The sequence below is a fragment of the Bombus impatiens genome, unplaced genomic scaffold (genome assembly GCF_000188095.3).
Source record: "Bombus impatiens unplaced genomic scaffold, BIMP_2.2 scf_0517, whole genome shotgun sequence".
Lineage (NCBI taxonomy): Eukaryota > Metazoa > Arthropoda > Insecta > Hymenoptera > Apidae > Bombus > Bombus impatiens.
In genome coordinates, this window is record NT_176936.1 from 1,055,498 (window position 1) to 1,075,186 (window position 19,689).

The 19,689-nt window shown below is 31.3% G+C and overlaps 5 protein-coding genes across 6 annotated transcripts; 1 reads left to right on the forward strand and 4 right to left on the reverse strand.

Moving 5' to 3' along the window:
- Positions 1-310: 310 nt before the first annotated feature.
- Positions 311-6,479, reverse strand: LOC100745787 (multiple inositol polyphosphate phosphatase 1). 2 transcript variants are annotated; one of them, XM_012388091.3, is made up of 9 exons: positions 6,312-6,479; positions 3,439-3,623; positions 3,233-3,364; positions 2,580-2,773; positions 2,375-2,488; positions 1,948-2,092; positions 1,659-1,869; positions 1,326-1,535; positions 311-1,121 (listed from the first exon to the last, which is right to left on the reverse strand). In XM_012388091.3, exons 2-9 carry the CDS (start codon positions 3,599-3,601, stop codon positions 884-886), a joined length of 1,407 nt encoding a protein of 468 aa, XP_012243514.1. In that variant the 5' UTR covers positions 3,602-3,623; positions 6,312-6,479; the 3' UTR covers positions 311-883. The 2 variants fall into 2 exon arrangements, with proteins under 2 accessions (XP_012243514.1, XP_003491185.1); XM_003491137.4 differs by having other exon boundaries at positions 5,806-6,477.
- A 698-nt stretch (positions 6,480-7,177) lies between these two features.
- LOC100743752 (multiple inositol polyphosphate phosphatase 1) lies at positions 7,178-10,114 on the reverse strand. The gene is made up of 9 exons (XM_012388032.3): positions 10,001-10,114; positions 9,570-9,791; positions 9,151-9,285; positions 8,880-9,073; positions 8,686-8,808; positions 8,458-8,605; positions 8,159-8,369; positions 7,882-8,091; positions 7,178-7,794 (listed from the first exon to the last, which is right to left on the reverse strand). Exons 2-9 carry the CDS (start codon positions 9,766-9,768, stop codon positions 7,632-7,634), a joined length of 1,383 nt encoding a protein of 460 aa, XP_012243455.1. The 5' UTR covers positions 9,769-9,791; positions 10,001-10,114; the 3' UTR covers positions 7,178-7,631.
- Positions 10,115-11,486: 1,372 nt separating this feature from the next.
- LOC105681021 (tctex1 domain-containing protein 1-like) lies at positions 11,487-12,670 on the reverse strand. Its single transcript, XM_012388036.3, has 3 exons — positions 12,076-12,670; positions 11,763-11,956; positions 11,487-11,677 (listed from the first exon to the last, which is right to left on the reverse strand). The coding sequence occupies exons 1-3, from the start codon at positions 12,112-12,114 to the stop codon at positions 11,512-11,514; spliced, it is 399 nt and encodes a 132-aa protein (XP_012243459.1). The 5' UTR covers positions 12,115-12,670; the 3' UTR covers positions 11,487-11,511.
- A 282-nt stretch (positions 12,671-12,952) lies between these two features.
- LOC100745904 lies at positions 12,953-15,116 on the reverse strand. The gene is given in 6 exon segments (XM_024369049.2): positions 12,953-13,862; positions 13,963-14,193; positions 14,282-14,369; positions 14,442-14,662; positions 14,948-14,989; positions 14,991-15,116. Coding segments are annotated over 6 exon segments (804 nt in total). The 5' UTR covers positions 15,099-15,116; the 3' UTR covers positions 12,953-13,748.
- Positions 15,117-15,274: 158 nt separating this feature from the next.
- On the forward strand, positions 15,275-19,553 carry LOC100743866 (GPI ethanolamine phosphate transferase 2). The gene is made up of 14 exons (XM_012388089.3): positions 15,275-15,668; positions 15,836-15,992; positions 16,072-16,270; positions 16,383-16,592; positions 16,671-16,862; positions 16,987-17,332; positions 17,397-17,593; positions 17,663-17,908; positions 17,989-18,158; positions 18,231-18,409; positions 18,485-18,638; positions 18,700-18,997; positions 19,080-19,246; positions 19,316-19,553. The coding sequence occupies exons 1-14, from the start codon at positions 15,653-15,655 to the stop codon at positions 19,545-19,547; spliced, it is 2,763 nt and encodes a 920-aa protein (XP_012243512.1). The 5' UTR covers positions 15,275-15,652; the 3' UTR covers positions 19,548-19,553.
- Positions 19,554-19,689: the final 136 nt, after the last annotated feature.

Genomic DNA, 19,689 nt, shown 5'->3' on the forward strand with positions numbered 1-19,689 from the left:
TTATACTAATTAACAACCCTCGGTTCAGCATTTTATACTATGAAGGTGTTTGCTAATAATTATGGAAAATTAATCGAAGGTCACGAGCGAAGAAGCTTGAAATAGCAAAAAGTTAAACTTGTTAAATTAAGACGTAAAAGTTTTTAACATCTGTCAATTATTTCCTTGACATCATCTTCCTTTATTCGAGATGACAACAGAAACTATTAATAATTAAACTTGTCATCATCTGAACTTATATGATTACCAGCAATATGGGCCAAGGTGAAAATAAATAGCATTATGCCCAAAAATTTATGGTATATATATATCAGTAATTTATTTGTTCATAATTTATTTAGAAAGTAATTCGAATTATGAGTACGCAAGTATAATGTACGAAGAGAGGCCTTTTTGATATTCGAATCTTCTACATTTATTAAGCGTATAGAAACACGTTGCTCTTACTTTTGCTGTGAGATTTGAGAAAGTCTGAGAGAGAATTCTAAGCAACAATGTGACAGTAATTGTGCATTATGTTTATACTTATGCGTAGTCATCACGAGTCGGACGGACATCATTAGGAAGAAAGATAATTTAAATAATATTCCACTTATACGAGTACATATTTACGATATATAAACAAATGACGATGACGATAAACAACAATAAATGCATATAAATTACGTATAGAGTGGTAGAACAGGAATAAAAGACATTAAATATTCACATTTTGGCGATTTGAAAGCGCAGTGAAATGTTGGCGAGTCGCAATGTTGAATGCTTGGAATTATCTTATTTTAATAGCCATAATGATAGTTAATTTTATACGCGTTACGTTCAACATATTATGCGTCTTCTCTAAATTACGAACATCGACAACACGCATACACCTGTTTCCTTTCTACTTTCTAATAAAGACTAGAGAGAAGCATGAAAGAAGGACGAGGAAGAAATTGGTAGCGTAAGTGGTGGCACCACTTCCGTTCCAGCAAACATTAAGATCACAATGTTTAAGCATTGGATTGAACTTCTGCTTAAAATATTCCCAATCGCAGAGACCAACATCACATCCGTCGAGCATGACCAGTTTCTCAGCCAAGTAAAACATTACTTTGTTTGGTTGACTAGTGATGTCGCATCTGTGAATAAAAATAGAAACACTCTGTGATCAAGTGTAGTCAATTTACCACAAACGTTTGTGATCTTACGATTTTAGGGCGCTGTTCTTATTTAACGATGTAACGCAATATCGTCTAATACGTAAACAATTTAGGAGGAAAATTTACATTATGTTTCATTTGTTGCGATTAATGTTTCAATTTAATTCGATAATATGTCATTACCTGTAAAATACAGCGACAAGATTCGCGGCGAAGGGCGACATGAAAGAGGTTCGCCAACGACGTTTCGCCATATCTTTGTAATTAAAAGCCGTCAGTTGCGTTTGATCCTTATTAATATTCAACGTGGTCAAGAGGTTCTGCAGACTTATGATATCGCCGAAGTAGAATATGCCTTTAGGTTCGTTAGACTCTCCATTTTGTTCCACTCTCCTACAATATTGATACGCTTATTGATATCGAGAGATGACAGCTTACGAAGCGATAATAGATATTGTGCACTATGTTAAAGCAGATAGAAACTTCATTGAAATAAAGACAAAAAAATGAAATTACCAAAAGTGATTCATCATGTCTTGCAAAAGGGTACATCCTAGCTGCGCATTGATTTCACGTCCATATCCGGCCTTGTAATAATAGTAGAGATCTTCGCGATACTCTAGCACACGAAGTTCTTCTTTACTGAAAACAGCACACCAAGGAGAAAGTTTCGTCACTGTCCAGGCCTTTTCGTAACGGCACATATCGTACATCGTTAGAACTGATTCTGAAAAACGAGACAAGACGTCGATAAAACGAATGAAAAATACTAGACCTTTTATTGTTTCTGAACTGTCGAGCTTACCTTTGGAAATATCGTCCAAAAACCCAAGATTCTGACTGACATTCTGTATCAGATTTTTAAATTGCGCTCCTTCTTCGAACATAATTACTTCTTTGATGGTAGTATTACTAGGACCATTATTCCACATGTTGCAGGATTTATACATCTGATACAGATAAAGTTAAATTAAAATTGAATTAGATTAAACTTAAAATTAGATTTTGATTTCTTGAAATAGTACAATTTAAAGAGCTTGCTAAAAAAAATAGTACAAGTGCATTTAAAGGAAAAAGGAAAAGCGAGATAAATATCGGGATCTGTCTATGCAATATCTAGAGAAAATTTTCTTCACAAATTTCCAAATCATTATGAATACGTATAACGTTTATATATTGCAACTTGTATATTACCATTATTCCTTATTATATATGGAAAATAATACACTCACTGTAAGCAGAGTATCATTTATGGCAACTTCTTCCGCATCCACCGCTTGTCTGTCTCCAAACAGTCCCTCCATAAAGTAACTCATGCTGCTTTCGCGTGCATCGGTCGTTTTAAACTAAAATTAATATTTTCCAACTTAGTGAAATTAGCGAATAGTGAAATAGGTAAATTTTCATATTCTTAGTAGGATCGATCGTAGTGTATACCACATAATTTTCCGCCGTTATATTTTCGTCGAATGGTTGAAGAAGCTGCGGAAAATTGCTTTGCAATCGTCTCGCAAGCAATCTCATATCTTCCACACCTTGCGGTGTCAAAACTTCCGCTCTTTCGATTTTGAGGTACTCGTCCGTTTTCCATCTCTTTAAATTTTCTAAATCTCTGATGCACATACGGCCATCTGTGAAAAAGAAAATTGTCGAAGAGCGTATATTTCGAAAGTTGAACGAGCAAAAATCGAACCGCTGATGTAGAAAGTGAATTTTTAGGTTTCCGATGGATTAATAGCTCAAGATCAGACGTGTTCCAATTCAAAGAGACGAATTTATACATGAACTCGATAAATCTAGGGTTAACCGCTGGACTATTGATCAATATGTAAAACGACGCGTGGCGAAGATCGATACGAAAAAGTGTCAATGACCCGAATTAGAGTTTAACTGGTTTACTTGCGTTTGCTTTAACGGGAACACCTCCTTCTCGGAATTTTTCCAATAAATACTGAAACGCGGTCACACGTAAAGACGTATGAATATTTTAATCCAAATGGTGGATAATTTGGGACTTGCTTTTATTCCAATTTTAGTCTAATCGTCTGTTAATTTCCTCATTTTGAAATGAAAAAATATGACAAACTCACTGTTTTGAACTTCGTGATTGCTAATTATATGATCCCGTAGTTTTGTTAATTTTTGCATTTCGATATCCTCTGTCTCAGACGGGCATCGTGTACCGTGTGTAGCAAACATCCAAATTTGCTCTGCATGACAGTCTATAAGTCGATTAAAAATTGAGAAGCTTCTTACTAAATGAGAAGTTTAATGGAAAAATGATACGAATACTCACTGGGTACATCTTGAAACCGAGTTTTACCGGCGTGGACAAAATGGTAGGCAGTTTTAGTGGCCATATATAAATATGGATCATCTTCGTCCGCAAAACAAGAGTCACCGTCACGCGCGTAAACGTGACTAATTAAGAAAGTCAAGAATAGTACGTATGTATTCATTTTTAAAGATTGTCTCTTTGATCTGCAACAAGGAAGAGGTAATTATATATACATATATATATTTTTTTTTAGCTAGTTTCTAAAATTTTCATAATTTTATTTTTAATTTTAATATTTGTAATATTTCATAGTAATCTTAAAGAGATGCTATCAATGTATATAAAATTTCATACGAAGATTGGAAATTATTCTGCTGGTTAAACCTACATTACGCGGTTCGTGCATAAAATTTGAATTTTGTTTAAGTAATCATCGAATTAATTTACAAGCCTAATAATATGATACTAATTTTGATCCCTTTAATCGCGAAGAAACGTAAAGCAGCTACAAATAACTCTTGTTCTATAACTCTCGGAATGCATAAAATGCTTTGTTTCATTGAAGTACAGCAAGCAATAAACCTACATTTTCCTGTGCTGATGTCACATGTTACTTTACTACCGGCTTTACGAATTATCTACGACCAACTATACGTAAAATAGATCTTATGTAACCAACAGGATATTTATTCATCTCTTCCTTTTTTATTATTTTTCACGGTTAAATGCAGATACATAAGTAGGAAATTATCCTTGTTATCTTAAGGTTTATATAACCGGTAGATACACAAAACCGATAAATTTATTAATAGACACTACATTTAATAAAGTTTCAATTTAAAGATAAGTCGAAGACTGTCTGCTTTGATTTGAATATTTATAAAACGTCATACGATTCAAGGTATCGATGAGTTTAATGTTTAATCTGGTCTTGGATTTTTCGATTCTATGATGCGAAAGGAATTGTAATACGTACGTGCAATAGATATTTGCCTGCCAAGGTTAAGGATAGATGTAGAACGTGCACGTGAATGTGAAAGTTAAGATGTGTTCACGCATTACGCGTATGAACAGCTACATATATTGCATAATTCGCGTCTAAGAACAGGTTCTGGAGAAGTTCTAGTCTTTACTGTACAGTTACTATTTTTGCAGCCGAATTTAAAGCGTAACATTTGTTCTGTTTTTATCGATATTCATCTTCGAAATTTACACCGACAGTTGTTAATTCTTTACGCGCCGACTTTTATTAAAATTCGTTTTGTATGTCTCAATGTTGCTTCAATAAACAACAGTTAAGACTGTACTTATATAAATAAAAATTAATGTTAATACCGCGAATGAAGTTAGACAAATATACGAAATTTTTAGGAATATAATTCTTGAATGATCTATATAGATATTGAAACGTAATTTCCGAAACATAAATTATAAAATAAAATGTGCAATGATTCGCGGAGAACCTATGAAGGCGGGAGGCTGCTGAAAGAGTAATTCAAGAGTAAGTTAGATTGACGATAACGAAATTGGTAGTGGCTTGATTAGCAAAGCCTTCTCTTAGTGTAATAAGTCTACTTGGCCTACTTATTGTCAATTTCTTGTGTCCGCAAGTGCCAAGTGTCGTGTAAGCCTGGTACCGATTTGATTCTTCCGGAAAGCCTCAACGTATTACATTACACGCTTATTCTTTTGCCACATTCCGATAGAACAGTTTCGTTCCGTAATTTCAATTTTAAAATGTGAGATATTTGTTTCGCGTTATTAATATACGCATACCAACATGAAATATGAAATGAATAAAATAAATTTTCGCATGAACGAATATTAACATTTGATACCGACTCAGAATCAATTGTCTAATGTGAATCGGAAGGAAAGTAAAACAAACTAAAACAGATTGATTTTATTCAATAAACATCGATGAACTGTAACTTTTTGTTGATAATTGAGAACAAAAGTAGGACGTCGGCGTCACGGTTGGCGAACCGTACTGCTACTATTCAACAATTTAATTATTCACAGACGAGCTTATTTATTCAAATGAAATTCCTCCTAGATGTGTAAGCGGCATTCCATCGAAAGTTGAATGAAATGAATTTCGCCGCAGCGTTTCATTCGCACCGCTTTCACGACCTGCCTCACATAATTTTTATTTCGTAAAGGGGCTATTTTATCATAGATATAACGCGAAAATATTGTATTTTAAATCTTGTTACGAAAATGTACAATCATAACGTTATCAGAAATCAAAATGATTATACTAATCTTATTATAAGAACAAAAATTTGTCGAAAGAATTGTTCAAGAAATTACTAAAATTATAGTTTTATTGGAATTATTTCGTACTAGGAATTAAAAAATTTTTCATACTTAATAAGAAATTACCGTATTCTTTACGTCCTGTTCAAGCGCATTAAATCGAGTACGGGTTTATAGACCTGAAAAGAGAGAGTGCGACCGACAGTATTGTTCACTTTTCCTCAATCGGCGGAGTGCTTTGCCCTCTGCAATTCTGGGCAAATGAGATCGTATCAATGTTTCATAAACACTTCAACACAATCGATCTTTCGTTGAAACTTATGATTATTTTCTTCTCATTCTTCGAACTGAAACGACACGAAAACCATTCGATGCGATTCGTACGATAAGCTATGTTAGATTCAACTTTTATCAATAAGTCTTAGCGTTCTTTCTTTTTCTTTCTTTATTTTTTATACGAAGATTGCACGACCAAGTTTCAGAACTTCACGACTCGACGCGGCGCTTGGAACGATCGATCTTCGACGATAGATTCCACGGATTCCCTAGTAATATCAAGGATTTGCGCATGAATCGCTGGCTACTATAATCACTATATCACTGTTTAAAATACAAGTCAACTGTGACAATACCATGAAATGCGCGTAGTCGTTGTTTGTATGCCGATCGCGACCACCTTTCGAGGCGGCAGCTCGTGTGGCACTGCCGTAAGGTCGTCGAGCTTCGTTGCTCCTAGCGTGTAAAAGTCGTATAGTTTCAGCGATAGACCCCGCGAATTGTGTATTACGGTTTGTAGCCTTTGAACCTTCGTTGGCCCAACGTAGTGTTTCATGCGTTCTATAAAATCGTAAAGGTCCGTCACTTTGAGCACGCGCAATCAATAAGAACCTGGGGAAACAAGTCCCCTAAGTTCCGCTAAAATAACCTGCTATAACAGTTTATTTTTCGTCACGACACATATGGACGTATTACGAACGTTTACAAGACTCTGAAAATAAATTGTTCGTATCGTTAAAAATCTTTCTTTCGTATTCTGAGAAACCGCTGGGAAGATTGAAGGTAAACTACTGAAAAAACTAGATTGAAATTTTTTTCAAGTATTTCAGGCATCAGATTATCATTCGTTACAACGTTTAAACGCACACCCCTGCTGACCAGCATTGGTCACGGTATTCCAGGTGCCACTGACATAAGGTCGTCAAGCTTCGTTGATTCGTATGTGTGCAGTCTATACATTTTGTACTCTGCTAAAGCTATATAGTTACTGGAACTGAAGAAGTAATTACGTTCTACGAGAATATTTATTAATACTGTAGAATGTATTTAAATATCGACGGTGAATTATAAATCATAAATCAATGAATTGTAATCATAAATCAGCGAATTAAAATGACTAATACGTAATTGATTAACCGATTAACTCGGGAGATAGATATGTGTAAAATGGATATTCAAGTATAAATACATTAATCCTAATATTCTAATTTCACGCAGCACGTAGATTATATTTATGTATTTAAATACAGTACAGTAATTACGTAGTAATACAGTAGTCATTATAGATAGCAAATAAAATATAATAACAAATGATAATAAATATTATTACTCCGCTATCTCTTTCGAAGTTAAACAAATATGTATAAAGATTTTTCTGATGATATCAAGTAAACGTGATTAAATTTGAAGGTGTCATATATGAGCATATCGTTCATCACACCAGCTTATATGACAGTAATATAAGGTCGTCTAGCTTCGTTGCTTCGAACATATACGTACAGGTTGTTAGACTGTAATTTCTTCAACACAATTCCTGACAAAAGCACATACGATAATCTACGTAATCACTACGGAATCACTCCTACTATTAAATTACTTCATTGTTATCTTTTGCGTAACGCTTACCATTAAAAATAAAATAATTAATAAGATTCTACGTTACATGTAATATATAATTATTTTGTTGTATCAGCTTTACAAAAATCTGTGTTACAGTCGAACGCGTTGGGTCCCATTTTCTCCTTCAAATATTCCCAGTCGCACACGCCCAATTCACAACCTTCGTAGTCTAAAGGTTTCTCGTTTAAGTAAAACCTAACTTTATTCGACGAATCGCACCTGAAAGCAGTTTTAACGCGAGAAAGGAATAATTTGATCCGAGTAGCTGAAATATGAGAACAAAATCCAAAATAATCCTTGAAGTACTTATAGAAAATGGCTGCAAGATTCGCAGCGAACGGCGCCAGGCGGGAACTATTCCACTTTCTGTTTCTCATACTTTCAAAATTCGAAGCTTTCAAAGGTATCGAGTCTTTTGCAACCCCCATCGTTGTTAAAAGCAATTGAAGCGCCGTACTATGAGTGAAATAGAAAATGCCTTGTGGTTCTTCGCTTGAGTCTTCGTTCTCCAATTTTCTAAAATGTCAGCGATGTACCTTAACGCAGTATTTGTAGTATTTATATTAACAATACTGACGCTTACCTAAAACGATTAAACATGTCCTGTAACGGTGGACATCCAATGACACTGCTCATTTCTTCGCCGTAACCGGCGTGGTAATAATAATACAGATCCTCTTCGTACTCGAATAGTTCATCTTCGTGCTTTGTAAAAGCGGCACACCAGGGCGATCTTTCATTTACGTACCAAGCATTTTCAAAAGTGCATGCGGTGTACATAATTAAAACATCATCTAAATCAAGTTGATCAATCAATATTCGCTGATAATAATTATACGAAAAATAAATTTATTCAGATTCTCGTGGAATAATATTTTATACCGAAAGAGAGGCTGTTCGAAAAACCAAGTCGCTGACTAACATTGCCGATTATTTCTCTGAATGATGGACTATCTAAAAATTTATCAACTTCAGATTTGCCCGTCGAATTATGCACTTGTTCCAACCATGCCTTGCAAATTTTATAATACTAAAAGCGAGGTAAGTATGTTCTCATACGAGAAAATGCTATTTTAATGACTGATGATTAGTATCAATATTTTTATCAACCTGTAACAGAGTATCCTCAGAAGTTGGTACTACCACCGTGTTGTCGATGGTTACATTACCGAAGAGCCCATTAATAAAATTTTCCATACTAGCTATAGTTCGTTGCAGATCTGTTGACCTAAACTATACATATATCAAAGTTAAATGAATCGATTGTCATCCAAGTATGTAAACATTACGCGTTAAAGGCTTACTTTGTATATTTTCTTTAAAGTATCAACCGGATAGGATTGCAAAAGTTCCGGGAAATAATCTTTAAACCGTGCACCAAGCGATGATAAATCTTTTTCACCTTGAGTTGTCAAATACTTGGATCGGTGTTTTTTAAGATTTGGATCTAACTTCCACGTTTTTAGTTTCTCTAAGTCCTTCTGGCATAAACTACCATCTATAAATACATCGTGTTATACGAAAACGGAAAGTTATTATGAACTGACAAAAAGATCTTTCGAGGTTCTTACTTACTTCCATATTTTTCATGATTCTCGATGATGCTACTTTGAAGTTTTGGCAAATTATGTTTCATGCTTTTGATCTGATTCTTTCCAGGATTGCGAGTTCCGTGCCTAATTAACATCCAAATTTGGACTGGCTTGCAATCTAGGGGAAAAAGCAGTAAAAAATATATAATGTATAAATAAGAAGCAGAAGTAAAAAGTATCAGTGCAAGAGTTGTTACGTTATTCAAAATATTTCAGATGATAACAGTCTGTAATCACACAACTTTCTTATTCTTTTGCCTCACTAATGATCGTGCGACCGCTTAGTGCAGTTATAAATAATCAAAGGAGAACAAAATATATTAGAAGTTACGACACTATTTATTCTATTCGACATGTTATAATACATTATGTATTCTAAAGTGACACTCTGTAATTACTTACTTGGAAGAGTAGTATTTTTAATTAAGCCATGTTCGACTTCATAAGCCGTCTTCGTACCAGCGCATAGATAGGGATGTTCATCGTCGGAATAACAATAATTACTATCACTTAAAACTAACTCGTTTGTCAAACAAAAAAGTGTAACTAATATCGCAAAAATGTTTACTCTCGACATACTTCCTTTACGAAAGAACTGCATGCTGTGTATGCTGTGTCTGTAATCTAAAATGGAATAAGTACACAGTGAATAATTTAAAACGTATGTTACATAAGTTACGACACATTTTAGGAAGAACGCTATCTAAAAACGCTATATAAAGCATATGTACATTATTTCACAAAAGATGGAACCGTATTGTATTTGAAACAAAAAGTAAAATTATCATGCGAAGACAACTGTGGATTGCAAATTTTGTATAATAGATACGTACGTTCAATCTCTGCTATTCACTTACTCCAGTTGTGCGATACAAATGTTACTAACTAAGCGTTCCTTTCTTTTATAACAGGGAACTGCCTCGACTACGTCCTATCAGTAGCCTCAGGTTATAATGCTTTACGAGGCTTAGTATTTCCGAGTGTATATTCAAATTGCTGATAGACTGTACATAAAAAAAAGATATAATGTAATTCGTATATCTGTATGGATCAGAAAATACAGAAAATTCGACGGGTAAAATGTTTTGATGGTCGATAACCGGTTTGACAACTGGTTTTATAAAACCTACCTTAAATAAAACAATTCAGTCTGCGTATGTCATGGAAAAACATCTGTATAAACTTTGTATTTTGTATTAACAATTTATGATAGTACATACGTATATTGACAGCATTTCTTTTACATCAATTATCGACGGTTATAATTATGTTTTAATAATTTACGATCAATGACTTTTATTTCTGTAATATTCTAATACTAAAGAGGAAATGCATTTCAACGAAGCAGAACATTTTTATAGCATAGCATTTTTAATTGTTAACGAATATACTTGTTGAAAAAGAAACTGCAATCGTTAAATTTGTTGTATACTAATTCATATCAAGCTAAAAGATTTTATTTTTCTCAAACTAGATTAGATTACCTTGGATAAGAAACGCACGAGATAAACGTAACGTTAAAAAAGCACCTGGTTATTGATATACGTATATTAATAAACTATAGAATCATAAAAACCATAACAGCAACAAGGTAAATGAAAATCTTTGATTTTATTGATCGTAGTGTTGCGATAAATACTTGTATGATTTGAACCTGGCAATTGCGAATGATAATTAGAAAAGATATTGTGTCTAGCTTTAAATAAATTATGACAATAATTTTCTTGAGTACGCAATCGGTAAAGATAAACAAAGTTGTGTTTAAATCAGTGTATGCATACACGAGTTGATTCTTATTTTTACTACATGTTCTTGCAATTTCTCGCAATTATTGGTAAAAACCTATCACTCATTGACGTCGATACTACAAAGCGAATGATCTGATGAAAATCAAGAGAACATTGTTCAAATTTTAATTTCGTCGTGAATAAATATTAACATACAATCAGTCTCGAAAATATTCGGACATTTTATAACTCACTCTTTTGTTCAATAACATGTTTTAAGCAGTTTAGTATGTTGATTATTTTTTATTAGTAACCGACGCTGTATTTTATTATTCCATTAACTGAATTTATCATTTTTCCTTAGTGTTTATTGTTGTCTGTTTATTAATTCTACGGTTCAATTCATTTTTGTTTTAAGTCAAAATTTTTTTCATTCTGACACATATATACTATACTTCAATATATTGTAAAACATTTTTATTGTTTTATCTTCATCTGTTTCAGATATAGAACATAGAAGTCAAAGTTATGGTAGTGTTCGAATATTTTTGAGACCGACTGTACGTAGTTTGGTAGATAATAAGAGCGAAAAATTACTAAGAAGGTGATAGTTCAACTTATTCACAATAAAGGCCGAATACACAACAGTAGGCATGAAAAGTTCGAGCTCCGTATGTAAATGTGGAGTAATTGTCTTTTCCAGCGTCCCAAAGAAAGCCTATAGATGATTGTATAGATTGATTTGCTTTCTCTATGATGGTCACATTGACTACGATTTTATATCTGAATATAAATGTAATTCATTAAAATATATAATAATTCCTGGATTTATTAAGATAAAGTGTATCAACAATAAGAAAATAATTACCTATCGAAGTTCAAAGTTTTAATTTTTTCTCTAATTTCAGTGGCTACTAACTCACAAAGCTTCAGACACTCCTCAGCATTATAAGAGATATCTTCTAATTTAGTTATCATTATCGTCTTTACAATCTTATCCACTGTATCTATTTTAAAAGGATTGCAAGCATTCAGACGATAAGTGTTCTGATATTTTGGTGCCTACAAACATGTAACAAATCAAAGCAAATAAAAATCCATATTCATCAGATTTACCAAAAATTAGGTATTACCAAAGACATTGGTACTACTTGAAGTAGTAAAATTATAATGATCCTCACCTCTCGTTCGTTATCGTAGTTCGTTAAATGGTTATCCATATCTAATTGAGAAAATATATAAAATATAATAAATAGAGTATATGATTAAAGATATGGCTACACCTGGCAAGTTGCATCTGATAACTAGCGCCTATCTTAATAATTGAATAATTTTTCCTTGAAATACTTGTCACTCATATCTATACAATCACGAATGGTTACTTAGAAACCAAACTAAACATGTTGATTAATCAATTTTGTCCTAAAACAGGATCAATAAAGATAGTCCATCGTTACTGAATATTTGGAAATATAAACGAAATATTGTCCTCTTGTATTGAACACGATGTTAATATTATTATTTTTTTGAATATAAAAATATATTTCAAATTTATTTAAATATTTATTTATTTAAAAATATATTTGTTAGATGTTATTTGAGTATTTAAATATATTTTTAAATAACTTTTAAAATCGTTTCCATCATATGGAATAGAGTAAGCATAGATAGCATTCAACTCGGTATCGATCTATGCGATATATCGAACTAATTTGAATTATCGAAATATTGCGCGCTTCCGTGGAGTTAAGAACCTGGGTCTTTTCACATCATTTCAATCGGCGTCATTCAGTTAATTGAAATTGTATTGTAAATTGCATTATTTGACGTAAGTAACTTTGCCAATATTTCCTATTTGGCCCCCTAGCATGGCCATGGAGTAATACTTAATTGAATAAAAAACAAAAGAGTAAAGTATACTTTCAAACGATACTGTCCTTATCAATGATGAATTGTGTAGGTATTCTGTTAACAATTGAATTTCATTTTGATATTACGGAATAACATACAAAATATTAAATAATACATAAATATTCATATATTTTTTATAATAACATATTTAAAGTTTTACATCAATTTAATCAATTAAATAAAATAAATTGTATTATACGACAGATTGACAGTTCTTTGGCTTCGTTTTACATTATGTTACTTTTACAACTGTGAGTTTAATCCATATGTAATTCAATATAACAATATTTAAAATTTGCTCATTAGTTGAATACATACAAATTTCATATCACTTATAGATATTATACATGTGTAACTTTAATTAGAAGCAATCACCAAGACACAAACATATATTTTAATGTTTAAAAATTTATTTATGTATTGTTAGTATAAAAAGCATTGATAAATAACTTTTAGCATTTTATTGTTGAAACAAATGTGTTAGAAATGAAAGCATAAAAAAAATAAATAAACATAGAAACATTTAAACAAAATCAGAATATCATTTTAACACAGAAAGATATACATTCATGCCTAAGATTTAGCATTGGAAATGGGAGCTTTATAATTTATTTTATTATGAGAATTATTTTTATTTAATGAAACAGACTCTATCATACAATTTTGATACTAAATGCGGGACATGAATGTACTTCTTATTTAATAATATATTACACTTCTGTACGATGTCTGTTGACATCCATCACTTTAAATACTAATACACAAAATATAGGCTTGTGCTACTTTACTCTACATGGAGATCAAAGTCTACTGACACATTGAAAGAATTATGTGTCAATTGGAACCTTACTTCTTTCTTTTTAATTAATTAAGTAATAAACATATTTGGTAACAAAGACTTCATAAAGATACATCTTCCCATGCATAAAATTCATTAATTATCCTAAGACAACAATTCAACTTCAGCTTGAATATTTTGTCGTGCTTGCTCTTCATATTTTTCTCGAAATTCCTTTGTGGCAAAAATATTTGGGATCTGCACAAAGTTCTGCAGTACCTAATTTTTTTAATATGAAAAAAGAATAATCAGAAAATAATGTGTACATATGCGAAGGAATAGACATATTTAAGTATAATACATTCAATAGTACTGTTACCTTTAAACGTAATGCAGTATACATTGGCTCACTAAGAAAAGAATATTCTCCACGTATTTTTTCTCTATATTCTGCATAACTTTCTGGACAAGATCCTAACACAGCCATGTCCAAATCTAAAAAGTAATGAGCATCTTCACCACCAAAGGCACCACCAATTTTATGTGCATCAGTACTATGTGTTGCAGCTACTTTCAGAAGTTCACAAGCTTCTTCTCTTAATTGTGCATCCTATGTGCATAAAAAAACAATGTAAAAAATGTATATTCTTCTATCTAATGATGAGAATAACAATCTTATATCATAAACTGATAATTACAGCAGGAATTTCAGCTTCATCTGCAAATGCATTAAAATGCTCCAAATTCTTGTTTTCACCATCTAAAGCTTTGGGATCATATTCAAAGCTATAAATTTAAATTATTAAAATTATAATTTATTCATATTATTTCTTTACTTGAGTTTATGTTGTTACTTACTTTTGAAAAAATAAGGCAAGAAGCACAGCTTGTGGATTCTTTAAATTATTCTTAATTTCATAATAACAATTCAATTTATCATGAAGAGAATCTAGATTATGATAAGTACGTTTTTCTTCTGAATAAGCTTCTTGTAGTTTTGTGAACCATGTGTCACAGACATCACTATTTAATCCATCAATTGCTTCTTTCCAGCTTTCTTCTATTGATGCCATTTCCCTCTGAAATTATTTGTAGGTGTCTTTTAAAATATTTTCACTTAGAAATTTCAATTAATTATTTTTTACTAAATTTACGATTTCAAATTTGAAGGAAACAAAATGTTTTCGTATACAAATGAATAGTAGTACTGTTATAGTAAAGAGAAAATTGTTTGGAAACGAAATAAATTATCTTCGTTAATTCCACATACTCACAGTGTATCAAAGGAGTCAAACAATGTGATAGTATAACTTATTGTTAGAGACGAAAAGTAAGAAATTGTGCTACGTTGAAATTCTGATTACCGAAACATAATGCGTCGCTGCGGGTGCCTGCTGACTGAGTGAATTCTGCTTGGTAAAATAAAGTCGGCTTCCATTTATTGATCGGATTGTGTTCGAGTTTTATCAACGAAATATAGCGTGATTTATAATCATCATTGTTTGTATAAAACATTATATTTGATCTTTTTAGAATATTTAATATGTTAAAAACTAATAAAAAGATATAAAGGTTTGAATTTAATTTTAATTATCTATCAAAGAAAACATATTTGCATTCAATTGTCTGGTATCTGCGGTTAGTTGGTAACCCTTGTCGAGTATTTTAGAATTACCCGTATAGAAGATATGTATTTGTGATCAATTAGAAAATTATATATCAATGATCCTTTTGTTCTTATTGTTGGATGTATTAGACTATTTATAGCTTATAGGTTTGACAAATTTTAGTAATTGTGGGGATAACATACATCTGTCGCTAGTTTTGTTTGGCTTAAAATTTACCGCTACCGCGAGAAAAAGAGATTAGTTTACAGTCTTCATATAAAATATGAAATTGTTCTTATAGTATAAAATAATGTTGAAAGGCATTTTATGTCTATAAGTGATAGCAAATTATAGGTTGTAATATTTTCTTAATGAGGAAATGAAGACTGACAAAAATGTATTTAAGAAACTGTTGCATATTCGGTCTTTTGATAGCTTAACCTTAAAGTTATATGAAATAATATGGAAATAATAGAAAGTAACATATAAATAAAATTTATAATAAAATAAATTAAATTTTTGATACGGTGAAATTAATTATTATAGTAAAAAATGAGAGGTATAGTTATCAATTTAAAATTATTTTGTATTGTATTACATCAATGAAGCACTTGTATGTGCCTATAAATTTTTCTTTAATTGCAGAAAAAGAAATGGATAGGAATATTGTTATATTATTATATATAATTTTTGTTGGATTCTTGTCCATTGCATTATTTTTGTATGGGTTTTTTCCTTTGATGTACTATGATAACACTATAGCAACACAAGATAATATACCAGAATTTATTGAAAATACAAGGTGAGTTCAAGAAATATGTAAAAAATATAGGTAGGCAAAGGAAATGTATTTTATATAATTTATACCACAAATCTTTTAGAGTAAAGATAGATACATTGTATCAACCAATAGCTAAAAGATTGATCATTATGGTCATTGATGCTTTGAGGTGGGATTTTATAACGGGCTCAATTGGAAAGATTGCAATGCCTGTAACAAGTAGCCTTATATCAAATTCTTCAGCTTCTCTATTACAAACTAAAGTACAACTACCAACTGTTACAATGCCTAGAATAAAGGTGCCAGGTTTTAAATAAAGTTCATTGTAAATCTTGTTCTTGAAAACTATATAAAGAAATATAAAATAAAACTATATAAAATATAAAGAAAATAATATTTTATATAACTTAGGCAATTACCACCGGTATGATACCAAGTTTTATTGATGTAGTTCTAAATTTTGGAAGTAAACCAGTTACCGGTGACAATGTGCTCCTCCAAGCAAAAAGAACTGGTTACAAATCAGTATTCTATGGAGATGATACTTGGATCACATTATTTCCCTCTATATTTGATCGTTATGATGGTACTACATCATTCTTTGTAACAGATTTTACTGAGGTATTTTCTGTTTTTGTTTTTGTTATATCTTTATACAGTACTATATATAATTACATACAATAAAATTCTCCAATTCAGGTTGATAATAATGTAACTAGACATATACACAAAGAATTGTATAACAATAATAACTGGTCCATAATGATTCTTCATTACTTAGGACTTGACCATATTGGTCATGTTCACGGACCATTTAGTCCACTGATCAAAACCAAACTTAAAGAAATGGATAGTGTGATAGCAGAAATTCAGATTAAAGTTCAAGAATGGGTAGGTCTGGTATAATATCTAAAATATTATGCTTAACCAAAGTATAATATGAAACATCTTTTTCACAAGAAATTACAATTCATTTCATACATTTATAAAATCAATATAAACTTATTATCTTCAGAATCAAAATAATGATTCTACTTTGTTTATTGTCTGTGGGGACCATGGGATGAAAGATTCTGGTGGTCATGGTGGTTCAACAATATCAGAAACAACTGTACCATTTATTGCAATTGGTGGAAAAAGTCATAAAAATCACATTGAAGGTCCCATAGAAATATCACAAATAGATATTGCATCTACATTATCTGTTATCTTGGGAGTGCCAATACCATATTCTAATATAGGAACTATCTTCTTGGACTCTTTATATGATTTACCTATTTCAAAAAAGTTATTTATACTTTATTATAATTCAAATCAAATATTTAATCATTTCAAAAAGTTAGCTAATTATGAGTCTGAATGTGAGTAAATCAATTATATTTAACTAACTTTGAGACAATATCATGCATTTATTGATTATTACAGATGCATATCACAAATATTTGGAAGCAATAAAGCTTCACAATGCATGGTTAAACATCAAAGATCATCCAGATGGTATGACAGATGATATTGTGCTTTGCTATAAGACTGCATTGAAGGGGATGAAAGAAGTCCTTATGTATAGCATAATAAAATATGACTTCCAGATAATAACAATATCTATAATTTTTTTATGCCATGTAAGAATCAAAAGTTAGCTCAATTCTCCATTATGTTAACTCTTCTATATAACGACTTAACTATTTCAGATTATTTGCATCTTATTGGGGAAAATGTCTTCCAAGTCAGCACCACTAAAAAATGTTGCATTTTTTATTATTCTAAATGTGCTTTCATGGCTATTTGTCAGTTATGTTTGGAAAGATGAAAACACTGTGCTACTTGATACAAAGAACTTACTTGCCACTGTGATAACGTTATGCATAATGATTGTTTTGATAATAAATTCTTACTTGCTTGCCAATATTAGAGGCTTTCACATTTTTAGGTCTAAGGTAAAAGAAATTATATAAATTCAAATACTTAAAAGGTTTGCTTACATACATTGTAATACGATTCTTTCTTTAAAAATTAGAAAACTGACAAAGGAGTAGAAAAGTGGCTCCTTTCATTTGGGAGCCTAATACATGCAATTAGCCTTGCTGGTACTAGCTTTGTTGAGGAAGAACATCAAACTTGGTATTTCTATTGGGTTACAGCCCTCGTATCGCTACTTTATAACTTTATTACAAAATTTTTACGATCGTAAGATAATTTTTTTATTAACATAAAGTACTAAATTATTTAGGATATTAAGTTTTTAGCATCACGTTTCAGCCACTACCAACAAAATTTACATGCACAAATTAGTATTAAGCTTTTATTACTACTGATAGGACACAGAACTCTCAGAAAATTAAATAGTACCGGTGATAAGTATGCTCATCTTCCTGACATAGCAGGATTTTTAATAAAACAAGAAAGCAAGATGGGCATGACGATTGTGCTTATCATTGGTAATTAAATTATAATTTACCATTTAAAGTAACAAAATTAAAACATATTGTAAAGTCTTAAAACCATTTTCTCAGGTCTCGTACTTTTGATGTGGATCGATCTTATTCACGGGAGTAGGAAGCGTAAAGATCTATCGTTCTTGTTGAATTCAATAGCTTGTATGTGCATTTATCTTCGCCATATGCATAATAATATGGTTATCAAAATACCATTTTACCCTCAAACTAGGTAAGCTTGTTGCTTACATTAAAAATCTGTGCATATTTTGAAATGTGATCATTTGTTACAGAGGAATATTCGAAGTACAAATTTACTGGTTTTTACTCATAATGAATTTTGTAAATTACATTTACGATCTTATCCATATAAGAAAATGCAATGCTAGCTCCTTTCTGAGAATTTCATTGTATTTTATTCTACAAATGTGGATTATGATCGCAGCAATGCTTCATCAACCACACAGTGTTATACTCTTGCCATTTCAAATAATCGTTAGTAGCGTGATTTATGAGATTAATAAGAACGGTACTACGCAAGATATTCAAGTATTATATGTTTTGGCCGGCAATGTGTTTTACTTTTATCAGGTAATAGTCTAACATTAGATAATTTCTGATGTTATTAGTGCCGTAAAGTGAATTTTAAACAAAACAATCGATTTTTTACCAGGGAAATTCTAATAGTTTAGCGACTATCGATGTAGCTGCGGGTTACATTGGTGTACAGTCATACATGCCATTTATTAATGGTTCGTTATTATTAATTAATACTTATGCAGCACCGGTTTTGGCCTATTTTTTACTTATTTATCATGCGATCTTACAACATCCATATAAGTGAGTAATTTTAATTTAATTTTTCAAATAATAGAATACTAATGTAATAGTGGTAATGTTATTTTTCAGTACTCCTGAAATTATTACGCGATTTAGCAAAACATGTATTACATGGAGATTGTTGCCAATAGCTATTTACACAATTATAATCAGTATTCAGCGTCATCATTTGTTCGTTTGGTCAGTATTTTCGCCGAAATTATTATATGAAGCTGTACACTCTGTTGTTATTTGTTTGGCCGTGTTCGTTATGCTGATCTTAGCTACAGTTCAAGAAATAATAAATAATTATGAAAGATGACTTTATGTTTCTTGTATGATTTATTTATCCAAAACATCATAAACGTTAAATTGGAAAATGTTGAAATTAACGACAGGAATATATTAAATTTAAGGAAAAAGTTTCTGTTACTTTTAATAATTATTATTTCACAGTTATTATA

Excerpts from the sequence above, each read along its gene's own strand:
- LOC100745787 (XM_012388091.3), bottom strand. The coding sequence starts at position 3,601 with ATGAATACATACGTACTATTCTTGACTTTCTTAATTAGTCACGTTTAC. Across the intron at positions 2,489-2,579 it reads TAACGGCGGAAAATTATGTG|TTTAAAACGACCGATGCACG; the intron begins GTATACACTACG and ends TATTAATTTTAG. Across the intron at positions 1,536-1,658 it reads GACATGATGAATCACTTTTG|GAGAGTGGAACAAAATGGAG; the intron begins GTAATTTCATTT and ends TCAATATTGTAG.
- LOC100743752 (XM_012388032.3), bottom strand. The coding sequence starts at position 9,768 with ATGCAGTTCTTTCGTAAAGGAAGTATGTCGAGAGTAAACATTTTTGCG. Across the intron at positions 8,370-8,457 it reads TTCGAACAGCCTCTCTTTCG|ATGATGTTTTAATTATGTAC; the intron begins GTATAAAATATT and ends AACTTGATTTAG. Across the intron at positions 7,795-7,881 it reads CTTGCAGCCATTTTCTATAA|GTGCGATTCGTCGAATAAAG; the intron begins GTACTTCAAGGA and ends AACTGCTTTCAG.
- LOC105681021 (XM_012388036.3), bottom strand. The coding sequence starts at position 12,114 with ATGGATAACCATTTAACGAACTACGATAACGAACGAGAG. Across the intron at positions 11,957-12,075 it reads ACTACGATAACGAACGAGAG|GCACCAAAATATCAGAACAC; the intron begins GTGAGGATCATT and ends ACATGTTTGTAG. Across the intron at positions 11,678-11,762 it reads AAAACTTTGAACTTCGATAG|ATATAAAATCGTAGTCAATG; the intron begins GTAATTATTTTC and ends ATTTATATTCAG.
- LOC100743866 (XM_012388089.3), top strand. Across the intron at positions 17,333-17,396 it reads AGCTAATTATGAGTCTGAAT|ATGCATATCACAAATATTTG; the intron begins GTGAGTAAATCA and ends TGATTATTACAG. Across the intron at positions 17,909-17,988 it reads TTCACATTTTTAGGTCTAAG|AAAACTGACAAAGGAGTAGA; the intron begins GTAAAAGAAATT and ends TTTAAAAATTAG.